General features: G+C 39.1%; 3 protein-coding genes across 3 annotated transcripts in view; 1 reads left to right on the top strand and 2 right to left on the bottom strand.

Moving 5' to 3' along the window:
• LOC119548883 (nesprin-1) overlaps window positions 1-5138 on the bottom strand; it is a 109502-nt gene extending 104364 nt beyond the window's left edge. The window contains exons 1-2 of the mRNA XM_037856526.1: window positions 4980-5138; window positions 1963-2862 (exon numbers count right to left, since the gene is read on the bottom strand). Coding sequence (XP_037712454.1) covers window positions 1963-2734 — 772 coding nt within the window. The 5' untranslated portion in view covers window positions 2735-2862; window positions 4980-5138. The remainder of the gene's footprint in view (window positions 1-1962; window positions 2863-4979) is intronic.
• Window positions 5139-6540: 1402 nt separating this feature from the next.
• On the top strand, window positions 6541-7255 carry LOC119547587 (NADH dehydrogenase [ubiquinone] iron-sulfur protein 6, mitochondrial). The gene is made up of 3 exons (XM_037854495.1): window positions 6541-6718; window positions 6826-7002; window positions 7063-7255. The coding sequence occupies exons 1-3, from the start codon at window positions 6587-6589 to the stop codon at window positions 7132-7134; spliced, it is 381 nt and encodes a 126-aa protein (XP_037710423.1). The 5' UTR covers window positions 6541-6586; the 3' UTR covers window positions 7135-7255.
• Window positions 7256-7689: 434 nt separating this feature from the next.
• Window positions 7690-11016, bottom strand: LOC119547586. Its single transcript, XM_037854494.1, has 5 exons — window positions 10694-11016; window positions 10154-10344; window positions 9459-9573; window positions 9081-9402; window positions 7690-9020 (listed from the first exon to the last, which is right to left on the bottom strand). The coding sequence occupies exons 1-5, from the start codon at window positions 10741-10743 to the stop codon at window positions 8706-8708; spliced, it is 993 nt and encodes a 330-aa protein (XP_037710422.1). The 5' UTR covers window positions 10744-11016; the 3' UTR covers window positions 7690-8705.
• Between the last annotated feature and the right edge of the window lie 1156 nt (window positions 11017-12172).

The following is a 12172-nucleotide window of genomic DNA, read 5'->3' as shown; positions in this document are numbered from 1 at the left end:
TCACATTCAAAGCACTGCGTTGTGCTTCAGTCTATAAACAACTTTTCCGAATAATCCCATAGTCAGGTCTATAGTCTACAGACTCGTTGCGTTTCAATATAAAAAGTGATCTCATTGGCCGTTCCACTCATCAGCTAAGTACGCCTAACAAAAGGCTCAAAATCAGAAAACCTCGCCTATCAGTTCCACACAAAGTGTGATCACACGCCAGTCAATTAATTACAGTCGACTTGTGCCGGCAATTGTGGCCAAAAGGAAATCCGATTTTCCCATTGTCCTGAGTGTGTAGAGCCAGATATTCAATTTAGTTACTTATTTTAAAGCATAAACGTTTTGTAATCTAACGAAAAAGGTATTAGTTTGGGCGGGAAATGAACACTAGGCCCCTAAAATTAAAAGAGTCTTTATAAAAACCTTTCTAAAAAATTTAAAAACCTAACTACAACCTCAAAAAGGTAACGAAAAATATTATAGTATTATAAAAATCATAATACTCCGATAATAAAAAACAGGTTCCTCATTTTAATCATTGTACATTTGTTAAATGTTTAAGTTAAAGTTGTATAAAAACATGTTTTATATTTTAAAATATCACTTAACAGTGCTTCTTTTTAAGCCAATTTTTTTACATAAATAACACACATATAAAAAAACATAACAATAATATTTTAAACCGCTTTTAAATTTGTTATATTTGTACAACTTCATGGGAATATAAATTTCTCGAGAAACACTCTTACTTTTCCATTAAACTAAAGTGATACCAAAAGTGCTAAATTATACAAATTACCAAAGTTGCGAAAAGAATTAAATTGACTTTGCAAATATATTCTGGACCCACCCTCATAAGTGAAAAATATTAAATAACCAATTATCTCATCCTCAGCACTTGTGAATTGCTAGAAAGCACACAAAAATATAAATACAATCTATATGTGTGCATAACAATTCATCGATTCATTTGGCATTCGATGTGTTTGGTTCGTATTGGCGATTGCAATTTGCACGATTGCCAAAAAATTTATATTCCTCTTCCATTTTGGCGACAACATTATGTCATTACCTTTGGCCAAGTGCACCTACAAAAGGCACCAAAATAGCCAAAATAATGTTCGAACTGAAGGCACTTAAAAGCGGCGAAAGGTGAAAAAGAGCCAAGGAATCTGGGCCATAGTCTACTTTCGAGCGATGATGTCAGGAGTGTGATGCGGATACAGCAGATTCGCATTTGGATTCGGATCACATGGGTGCTACGGATGGGGGAACGTGGGACGAAGCTGTCTGGGTCAAGTTCGGTTGACATTTACATTTGCTTTTCCCGCACTCAAAAAATAAAAAAAACACTCTGATTCAACAAAGTTCAATGCTTTGCCAAGAGAAAATCAAATATTTTACACGTTATTTGTGTGTTGAAGGGGCGTCCAAGTTGTCACCTTAAAAAATTCTAGAATGCCGCTGAATCAGCTGCACTGGGAGATATAGTAGTGCAACATCCTAAATGTATTGGATTTTTATTATAAAGTTTGCTAAAGGTGCATTAATCAAAGCGCTGCCTATTTAAAAAGTAGGTGCAATATTAATATTAAAACAAATTATATACTATATAAGAAAAAAATTTAAAATTCGTTTTATAAAATATATATACCATTTTCACGTCTTGTAAATTGATATGAACGAACTTTAAGACTAGAAAACTAATTCGTTTTCAATGATTTATTGACGAAACAATCGGTACATCTTAAATTTTTCATGATTTCTAATATAGTTCTACATTTTTTTTATATATCAGAAATACTATTTCTAGTTTCCAAAAGGTATTTAAGATTTATAAGATATCGAATTATTTATCAGAAGAAAATAATATACCCAATACTTAGAAAAGTGGTAAGAATATGTATTATTTTTAACGGATATTTTTTTGCCCAAATAAATTTCTTATAGAGGTAGTTCATCCCCACTCACCTTGCAACTGCAATATCGTCATCTGATATTCGGCAAGCTTCTCGTCGATGTAGTCCTGCGATTGGTTCGCAATAATTTCGGCTGTCGAGGGACCGAACTCCTCTTCGTCATCGTAAATCACATAGGATTTAGGTTGCGGAGGCTCCAGCGGTACGCCCACGAAATCGATCTGATCCTGGGCCAGTCCGTGTCCTCCGTGTTGTCTCGGTTGTGGTGGGATCACCGGCGCTCCCTGCTGCTGCTGCGGGTGGTAGAACTGCGGTGGTGGGGCACCAAGTTGGTGCGACAGCGGTGTCTGCCGATTGCTATAGTTGAAGTCCGAACTCGGAGTTTGGCAGACGATGGGCGATGGCGTCGGCGACAGCTGGAAGGAGCTGGTCGGCTGGGCCCCGTACGAGTTCTGGTGCTGCAGGGGAGCCGGTCGAAAGGGACGTGGAGCCGGCGATGGTCCACCTCCTGCGCCATAGTAGCCACCTGGTGATGGTGCCGGTTGGTAGGGCGCCGGTGATTGGTTACCACCTGGCCACTGGGGCCTTGGATGGGGTATATTATTGCTCCCACGTTGACCCCTCACCTGGTTGAGTGGCGCCGGCGACATGGCATGGCCATAGGGACGAGGTCCCGAGATTATCGGCGGTGGACTCGGAGCCGTTGTCCACGGCGAGGGCGGACGGTACAGGAAGGACGAGGGCGATGGCGAGGCGGGATTGTGCGGACGCGGATTCCAGCCACGTGGTCCATTCCCATACGGCGGCGGTTGCTGCCCGGACATCTTCGCGGCAGACGGGTCAGACGATCGAGATCTTTGGGTTTGGTTTTATTTCGAGTTTACGTTCGGGGTGGCTATTGTTTCACAAAGACTTTTGGACGGGGTTGTGGGGTTTAATTTAACATATTACACTGGCGAAGGAGTAATTAAAAAATATGTTTAGTTAAGGAGTATATTGAATTTTAAGTTTTTTAAATGGTTTATAAAATGTCCCCTCTTCTTTTCGCTGCCGCAGAATTTGATTTACTTTTGGGAACTTAAATCCATAAGGAACTATCGTTTAAAAGGCAGGAATTAATGAGTATATTGAATTTAAAGTTTTTTAAATGGTTTATAGTATGTCCCTCTTTTTTTCCCACTTACAGAATTTGATTTAGTTTTGGAAACTTAAGTCCTTAAGAAACTATCAGTTTAAAAGGCAGGAATTAAAGAAATATTTAAAAATTCAAAATATATAACCCTGAACAGGTATATATATTTACATTTAAACGTAGAATTTCTTGGCATCCCCCAAAACCATAAAAAACTGTACATAAATCATCATTTGTTCATTAGCCAAAACAATCACCTGAACATCCAACCCAATTATGTCAAGTGGCCAAAAAATAAAAATAATAATAGGCTACAGAAACATAAATAAATCATGACCTATTCTCGAAAGCAGGTAGCCAACTAATTTCACCAGACTACGCACATAATATCCGCATATATAGGAAAGATATAGATTCTAACGGAAGTGCTCGGGGCGTTTATACAATCTTTATAAATGGGGCTGACGTGAGTGTACGGCTTTCAAGTCTCCGAAGAGTGCTTTTTGGCGCACAAACATTTATTTCAGCTAGTTGTCACATATATTAGTGAAAATATATGTGCTCCTGGCAGATAAATTACAATTCATGAATTCATATCAACATTATGCTACAGATCGAAAGTGGCACCAAGGAGAAAAGTGGGCAGTTGGGGATTAGCCGCTGTCAAAATTGTTTGAAGGCCTCAAAAGTCTATGATATATTCCTCGCAGAATGTATGCGGAAACCTTGGAAACGCCTCAGAAATCATTGATTTCATATTGTATGCTGCGTGAAAGTGAAATTAGCTGAATTTCGAAAACATTTTGTACAGAAAGGAAAATTTAAATAATTGTTTTTCAAGTGAATTGTGTTGAGCAAATAAATTCATTTGGATGGTAAATAAATTGAACTTGACAAAATAAACAGACATTGAAATGTCAGAATGAAAAGTGTTTAAAAAATACTAAGCTCTTTTAGATAAATACAGAATGATCTATAAAAAACTACCTAACTATAGATTTTTCACAGTCAAAACTTGTACTTTTTTAAACTGCTAGTTGATGATTAAATAAGCCAATATATTTATTATAAATATATATGTATGTAAATATAAAAAAATTTTTAAATTTTAATTTTTCAAAATATTATAATTTTGAACTTTAATTTTATAGTATTTTTAACTTTAATTGAATATTTAATGTTAATAAACAGAATTTATAATTGAAAAATGTTTTACAAAACAAAAGCAACGGTTACTCATATCCTGCCCCCACGGCTTTCATGTCTTCTAGAATTATTCCAGAATTTTGCACAGTTCTGTAGCCAAAAAATGTTCATCATCTGCTTTCAATATTTCAGTTCCTTTATGGATTCTCCAAAAACAAAAAACCAAAAATTGCACAGTGTAGGCGGTACGGTGGTGTAGTTGTGTATATTGGTGGATCGGTCCACCATCGGCACCACTTAAAAAGCACACGTCCCCCAATCCCAATCGCACCACCGCGACGAGGAAAACTCATGCAGACTTTTCAGACTTTTCACTTTGCGGCGGCGGTTGTCGGTTGTTGGTTGCTTTCGAATTATTCAAAAATAGAAATGAACTCAGTTCGTTAAACTTTCGGTTCGGTTCGGTCGGAGGAAACCATGCCGAGAGCAAAAAGATGCAGCCTCGCATGCTTCACTTTATTCTGGTATGGGACCACTTTTAATTGCCATCCGCTTTATGGGATATATCCCTCTTTGATATCCATTCCATCGATTATGGACCACGATTCTATATTCTTTCCGTTCAATTTTCTCGCACCGGAAAACGTGGAAAAACACGTTTTTTTCTCTTCCAAAAAGCACTTCACTGCCGATTATGTAATCCTTGGAAAATTGGGCATTTCTTTGAGCTTTCTCAATGGGATCTTAATAGCACACATGGTATACGCCAATTAATTTGTAATATTACACACCGTAAATTCGCTTTGATTTTACACCAGAATTCTTTGCGCGAACAATTCCAATTTCAATTTCTATATATGCGTATATATAGAGGCGTGTATATATGCATGGATGGCAGGAAAGAAGACTTTTCAATGAAGAACTTTAGATGTTGTAGAGGAAGAACCGAGAACAACACTCGACGAGCACGAAACACTAACTGAATGGGCAGCCCAAGCGCCAGGAGGCAAAACACCGATCTTTGGGGGAAGATTTCGAAAATTTTCGAATCGGTGAAAGAGATGGTGGTTCGGGAAATGCGCACGAAGAATCCGCTCTCGGTATCATCTGCCGGCTTTTCTTTTCGTGGCGCTTTCTACAACGGAAAATAGTGCTCTTTCTTCGGTCTTTGTTTACATCCCTCGGTTCTAAACAATATTTTATTGAGCAGAGAACGTGCGAAAAACTTTGGCATACTATACAGAAGCTGTACACATGAATCATAGGAATCTCATTCAACTGGGATCGTATAAGGTATATTATAAAATCATATTTAAAATATCTTTTAGTTTATCTCTTATATACTCAGTGCGTATTACTTACCCAATGGGGGTTGTTATTTATTGTTAACTTCTTTATTTGTGAACTTCGAGCGCCAAGTATAGAACGGAAAAGTCCAGAAAATCATCGTTTACAGATTTCGCCTGGATAGTTCCTGAATTATTCAGGAAATTCCGTAAAAGACTTCGACAACGGCTAGATGATCCCTCCAGCAATTATAGTTTTCTCGAAATAAAAGATGTAACTAATGTTAAACTAATATTAAATATTAATTGCGATAATTCCTGAAATCATTATTTTTAGGTAAATAACGACTTACCATAATGGATGAAGTACATTGAATGTACGTTGTACTTACATATCTACAGAACTATGAACATTATTACAAACATACATGAAGTGGTGCTTCTTCTCCTCCAAATATAGACAAAACTTTGTTGTCTAGATAATATCACAATTCATTCTGCTAAATTACGATATCCAATATGTAATAATCTTTTATGAATTACAATAGTTTGGAACAAAATGCCACCGGCGTTTACTTCACTTGCTCCCTTCCATGAAGACCAGGCACTGGCACTAAAAGACTTCTCCAAATGCTGGCAATTCTTTTCTGTCTAGCTATTATCACTTTTTATTCTGTTGACTTATATAAGCCAATATTTTATAATGACTTACTAATTATATTAGTTTGGAATAAAAAGCGTAACCTCATTTGTAAACAGTGTGGTGAAATAAGGAATAACATCAGTGTTAAACAACGTTAAGAAGGACTGCCTACTAGTAGCATCCTTACTAAAGTTAAGGAAAGAAAATATATCCAACTATGTTAAGAACAAGTTGTAACACATGTTGGTTATGTTATGATACTATTAATGGAACATTATTTGTTTAATATCAATAAATTAATTAACAATGTCAGGGATGGGAAAGTTTCAAAGTTTGAAAATAGACAGTGTTGATCAACACACTAAATGTCAACTAACATCTGCGCTGTTAACGCGCTGTTAGGCCAGCTGACAGCCACAGGGTGATTCCTGTCACAATACATTGTGCGAGCAAATTTGTGGTAAAAAATATGGCCAGCAAGCAATTGGTAAACAAATTGGCCAAACTCGGCCGTCCCTGCCAGAATTGGATGTCCCCATTGGCCGCCGTCCGCCAGTCCAGCAGTTGCAGCGACATCGAGAAGGTCACACACACCGGTCAAGTAAGAATATTGGCAATTTCTCGAACCGAAACCCAACCATCCTGCGATTACGCAAACATTGAGTGGAATATATAGAAAGATATATAGTAAACCGATGTCGATTTCAGGTGTTCGATAAGGACGACTACCGCAATGCCCGATTCGTGAATGCCAAGCGGTATGTGAACGAGAACTGGGGCATCCAGCTCATCGAGGAGGTGCCGCCCAAGGAATGCACCGAGCGCGTTGTCTTCTGCGACGGAGGCGATGGTCCCCTGGGTCATCCCAAGGTGTACATCAACCTGGTGAGACCCATAACTAACTATCATATCAGTACCCCACATTGTATCATGTCTTTTATCCAGGACAAACCCGGCAATCACATCTGCGGCTACTGCGGCCTGCGCTTCGTCAAGAAAGACGACCATCATCATTGAGGATTCGGAATCCATGATGGCCCATAGCCAATAGCTTGCTAAGCATCTTGAAAACCTGTCTATCCTGTTGCTCTAGTTTAAACCCAACTAAACTGAATAAAACTATCAAACAAAAGGGCTATTCACATGGACCATGCATTCAGTAAGGGAGTATACCTTTTTAATAACCAGATAGCTCCAACAACTCTTTACAGAAACTTTAAAAACAGTTCTTCAGAACTTAGTATAACAAACAAAATGTTAGAAGATTACTATCATCATAACTAGTCGTTGATCTTAATGTGATATCATTTTTGTTGTGTAAAGCCAGGATTCAGGGTAAAATTAATTATACTTTAATGAGAAACATCTGGTTCGGATCAACTGTTATCCGAAATCGACCTCTAACAATCATAATTAGTCTCTATCTATTGATAATGGTATTGGTCCGTGATCATGGGTATTAAAAAACCATCGATTTTAAGTGAGTACTTTCAGAAATCCTAGCAAAATTCAACACTACTAACCATTTTAATATACACACTTTCCTTTTCCCCAATATCAAAGTCAAAACTCTATATTGCACAACACTTTATTTGCATGTTTCTTGAATGATAACTAATGCGTGTATGCATTGTGTCCTCTTTAAAAGTTAGTTCTGATCAAAATCAACTTAGGCATTAAAGATTAGTAAAACTAATAAACAAAAAACCGAATTATAATTCAAAATACTGTGAGTTGAACTCGACTGCTTGGGCAGAAACCAGATCAAATCACCACGCGGGTGGTTTAAGCATATAAAACGTAGAGAGTATAACTAAGCAAATTAACGCAATTGTAGATAGAATAGTATATAAACTTGATTTGTTTGCCTGGTAAGCGGTAATGTATTGTATAGTGGCTTCCTTTTTCTTTTTTTTCGCGCTGTTAAATCACTACGGGCACTTTAGATGCTGACGATCGCAGCATTGAGACACAGATAGTAACACGAAGAATCAATACAATAATACAATAACTGCCGCCGTTTCGGCGATCATTTCTTGGTTGGTTGTTCCGTTCGTTTTGGATGCCAGCGCTCTAGGGGATTGTGATCCCATCCATCCATCCAATCCGGCTGGCCTGCTCCTTGCTGCTCGCAAAACTGAAAATCACACGTTCGCACCGCTCAACACGAGCCATCATCTCCGGCAGCCAAAACTCCATCTCCAACTTCCATCGAATCGGAGGAGTCCGAACCTTGGCCTGCAGAGAGGAGCCCTGGATCTGGGAACTGAAAGAGTGCGGCGCCGCCGGGTGGTGCGCCTGTCTCACATAATATATATGCCCAGCTGATCTCGCGCGATCGCTGGTCAATAAAATCATGGTCAATAATCGTCGTCGTCATCTGTTGTCTCAAGTGCGTTTCATCTAAAACACCAAACACTAAGGAGAATGTAAACTAAAATGTAGTAGGTTCTAATTTGGATGTTGTGTGGATGCGGGACTATGTTGCCGACGAATCGCTTTAGCCTATCATCATACTGTTGCTGGTGTTTCTGTTGCTGCAGCAGAGATCGCTTGTCTTGATTGGGGCAATAGTTGTTCACCACTGGTCACCAGAGGTTCCGTGGCATGGCGTAGCCTTCTTTTGTCACGAATATGTTGCGTTCGCCACGGGCCACGGCCATCTCCTTCTGCTGCAGCTGCAGCTGCTGCTGCCTCTGCTGCAGCTTTTGCTTTCCACCCAATCCGAGGGAAGGATCCCCGCCATCGTGGGTGACAGTGGTCTCCTTGCGACCGTCTATCATCCTGGTTATGGTGGTGGTCTTGTGACCAGACGAGTCCTGAGTCACCTTGGTGGTCTCATAGCTGCCGTCCGGCTTGCGCACTGTCTTGGTCATCACGCTCTGGCTGAAAAGCTTGGGACCCTATCGAAGATCACACCAAATTAAAGGATTTTCCATGAGAAGAGCCTTCATCTTTCTCACCTGATAGTTGCCATCGAATACCCCGCCGAATGGAGACATTCCACTGCGCGGCAACATCGGGGTCATGGGCGTCATGATGTCCGGCTTGTTGTTCATCGGCGGACGTGGCGGACGAGCATCCGACTGGCTCTCGCCATCGGCAATGGTTCCATGGATCCGGCCCATGATGATCTCCTCGTCCGTGAGCTTGGCTCGCTGATAGCCCTTGCGATAGCCATGCTGATTGGATGGCAAGATATGGCCTATCTCCTGGTCGCCTAGCTCAATCTTCTCCTCGGGATTCAACCGCTGGATGAGCGAGTGCAACTGATCGGCATAGATCCTGGAAATAGCAAGTGGTTAAATCTGCTCTGGCTTGGAGATATTGGTATAACTTACTCGCCATCCAGATCGGTATCCAGGGATAGGTCCTTCTGCTGCTCAAACTTCTTCAAAATCTTGCTCTCGAAGCCCGGCTTTAGGAAGTCCTCCTTTAGGTCCCGCTCAAAGCCATCTGTATATAGAAAAGGTAAATCAATAATATTAATATAAAGGTAGGAACCAAGAAATTATTCCTCAAAACTATTGATTTGTAGAAGTAAATATTGCTGACCTTTTGCTATAATAGTACCATTTAAAGACCTACGACGTTCCAATTACCTATGGATTAAGTGTCACTTGTATAATGACATATCAAACAACCAATTACGTTGTTGCAAGTCGATTTTCTTTGACTGAATAAGTAAGCTATTTATATACAACAACCTAATGTTTCAGTTTTCTTTACATATTTTATGAATGTGTGTTTTCAAATAGGTGTATCATCATCTGCAAGAGTCTATGATAATCAAAATAATCCAAAAATATAATTATATTTTTTAATATTTGATATCATATGTGTATTGAAAAGGATGTATTATCATCTGCAAATCCATTTTAGTTCTATAGATTGATATTTCAAATTAAAATCTAAAATAAAAGGATAATATTCCATAAACAGCTATAAGATCCTAAAAACACCTGCTCAAAAACATGTTTTCAAGATGTTACTGTGATTTTCAAGGGGCTATAATCCCTGAGATAATACCACATACCATCACTATCGTTCAGGGACTCCAGGAGCCGCTGCAGCTGGCTCTCGAAGTGCTTCTGCATCTCCAGCGGACTGGTGAAGACCTGGAAGGCGAACTTGCGATCGTCGTCGAACAGCTCGTCATCGGTCTCGGCCTCCTCGAACCACTGGGGCTTCCGGAACTCGTCCTTATTGGAAGCGGAAATCGAAGAGCTGTCCAAAGAGAGGAAGAGTGTTGGAAAAGTTAGGATGAGGGATGGATGAGAAGGAATTCGGATTTGCAACCCCCGGTTGCTCCATTACGCAGCCTCCGCTTTTCTCGCAGGGAGAGAAAAGCCGAGAAGCAGGCGCTTTTCCGCGTGCGTGTGTATATCCTGGTGAAAATGTATCTATCATGGCAGGTGCCTGGTTATCGATCCATTGTCGCCTGCAAAAAAGCCGCTGCCGTATTCCCAGCCCCCCCTAATATTTTTAGACTTTTGCGACCGCTGCACTTTGGCGGCGGCCCCCCAAAACTTGCATAATGCCCAGCATTCCGTAGTGCCAACCATCTAGTACTCACTCCGGCTCCTTTTCCGCCTCGGTCTTGAACATTTTCCTCAGAATATCCATAATCCCCTGCTGATAATCACTTGGGAAACCACGAATGGAAATCGAAAATGAAATGCCTGACAGAGCGCAAAGCAAAGTGGTTTAAGGAAAACTAAAAGAACCAAAACGACGCGAGTTTCGACTAATCCTGGTCTGCCCTTTTCCGCACTCCAATTAATTGTTTATCCCGGGGTTTTTGCACTTTTTTAAATTTTTAAATAAAAAAGATTTTTCACACGACTGATAAACAGCTGACAACTGACAGAGGTGAATTCGTGACACGAGCTCTCAACAGCGATGTTAGGTGGCCCGCTGTTAATGTTATCGCTGCAAACTTTTCTGTTATACGCACACCACCCTGTTTGATTTTGAAAAGACCGTTACATTGGCTAGCTATGTAAGTCAATTAATTTAAATTTTGTAATCGATTTTTGTGAGTAATTTGTCAAATAAAACCTGATTTTTCTTTATAAATTAGTCAATTTCCCTATTTTTTTTATGTTCTAACTAGGTGAAATTTATTTCATCAGACTTGATTACCAAACGATTTGGAAACATTTTTAAAATTATAAATAAAACAATAGTTTTTATTATTATATATCTTCCACCTTTTTCAAAAAGAAACTATTTTCATTTTTACAAGAAAATAGTAAAGTACTAAATGAGTGCTAAGCTAATTATTTGGTTTAATACTCGAAAAAGTCACATATAAATAAATGTTAATTCTAAAAGTAAATGTAAATTCAAGAAGAAAAATATATATGTATATGATGTGGATTTTATGAGATCAGCATTCTGTATATTTTCTCTTTGTATCTCAGTGAATCAATAAAACCTCTAGGAGTAGCCATTCTTTATTGATAATTTTAATCCTATTCTATTAATATTTTTAAAAATATTTTAAAGTTTCCATTCAAGTTCAGCTGATAAGCTCAACCCTTATTCGCTGTATTTTATCAAGTAAATTGACCCACTATTCCATACTCGCAATAGTACTATAAAAGGCAACAATTTGCAGGCCGAGAAGCGTTGTTTATTGCCTTGTTATTTATAGATTTTTAATGACATATTTTTCAATAATAGCTTTTCTGCCTTCTCATGCCTAGTTCTGCGTATCGAGCTTCATTTTAAATTCTTTTTAAGGCCATGCACTTCCTGCTCTTGGCTTCGCAAACCAAATATTATCTACTTGGCCGCTTATCAACCAGTTATTATGGTGACTGTCTTCTTTGTTGCTGTTTTATTTCGGCCACGAATCGAGAGATAAGTGAGATAGCAAACGCTAAGAATTGGCACGCACCGCAGGCCACAACAAAAAAAAAAAACCAAATGAAACCGTATGTAAATATAAACAGACATTGAAGCTTTATGGTGGGAAATGTCTGAGCCCTCCGTGCTGATGAAATGTCAGTTGGCAGCGACCACGAGACCCTAGTGCCTATCAGTGCTT

The sequence above is a fragment of the Drosophila subpulchrella genome, chromosome 2L (assembly GCF_014743375.2).
Source record: "Drosophila subpulchrella strain 33 F10 #4 breed RU33 chromosome 2L, RU_Dsub_v1.1 Primary Assembly, whole genome shotgun sequence".
NCBI lineage: Eukaryota > Metazoa > Arthropoda > Insecta > Diptera > Drosophilidae > Drosophila > Drosophila subpulchrella.
Note: the sequence above shows the minus strand (reverse complement) of the source record. Positions and strands in the feature narration are given on the sequence as shown.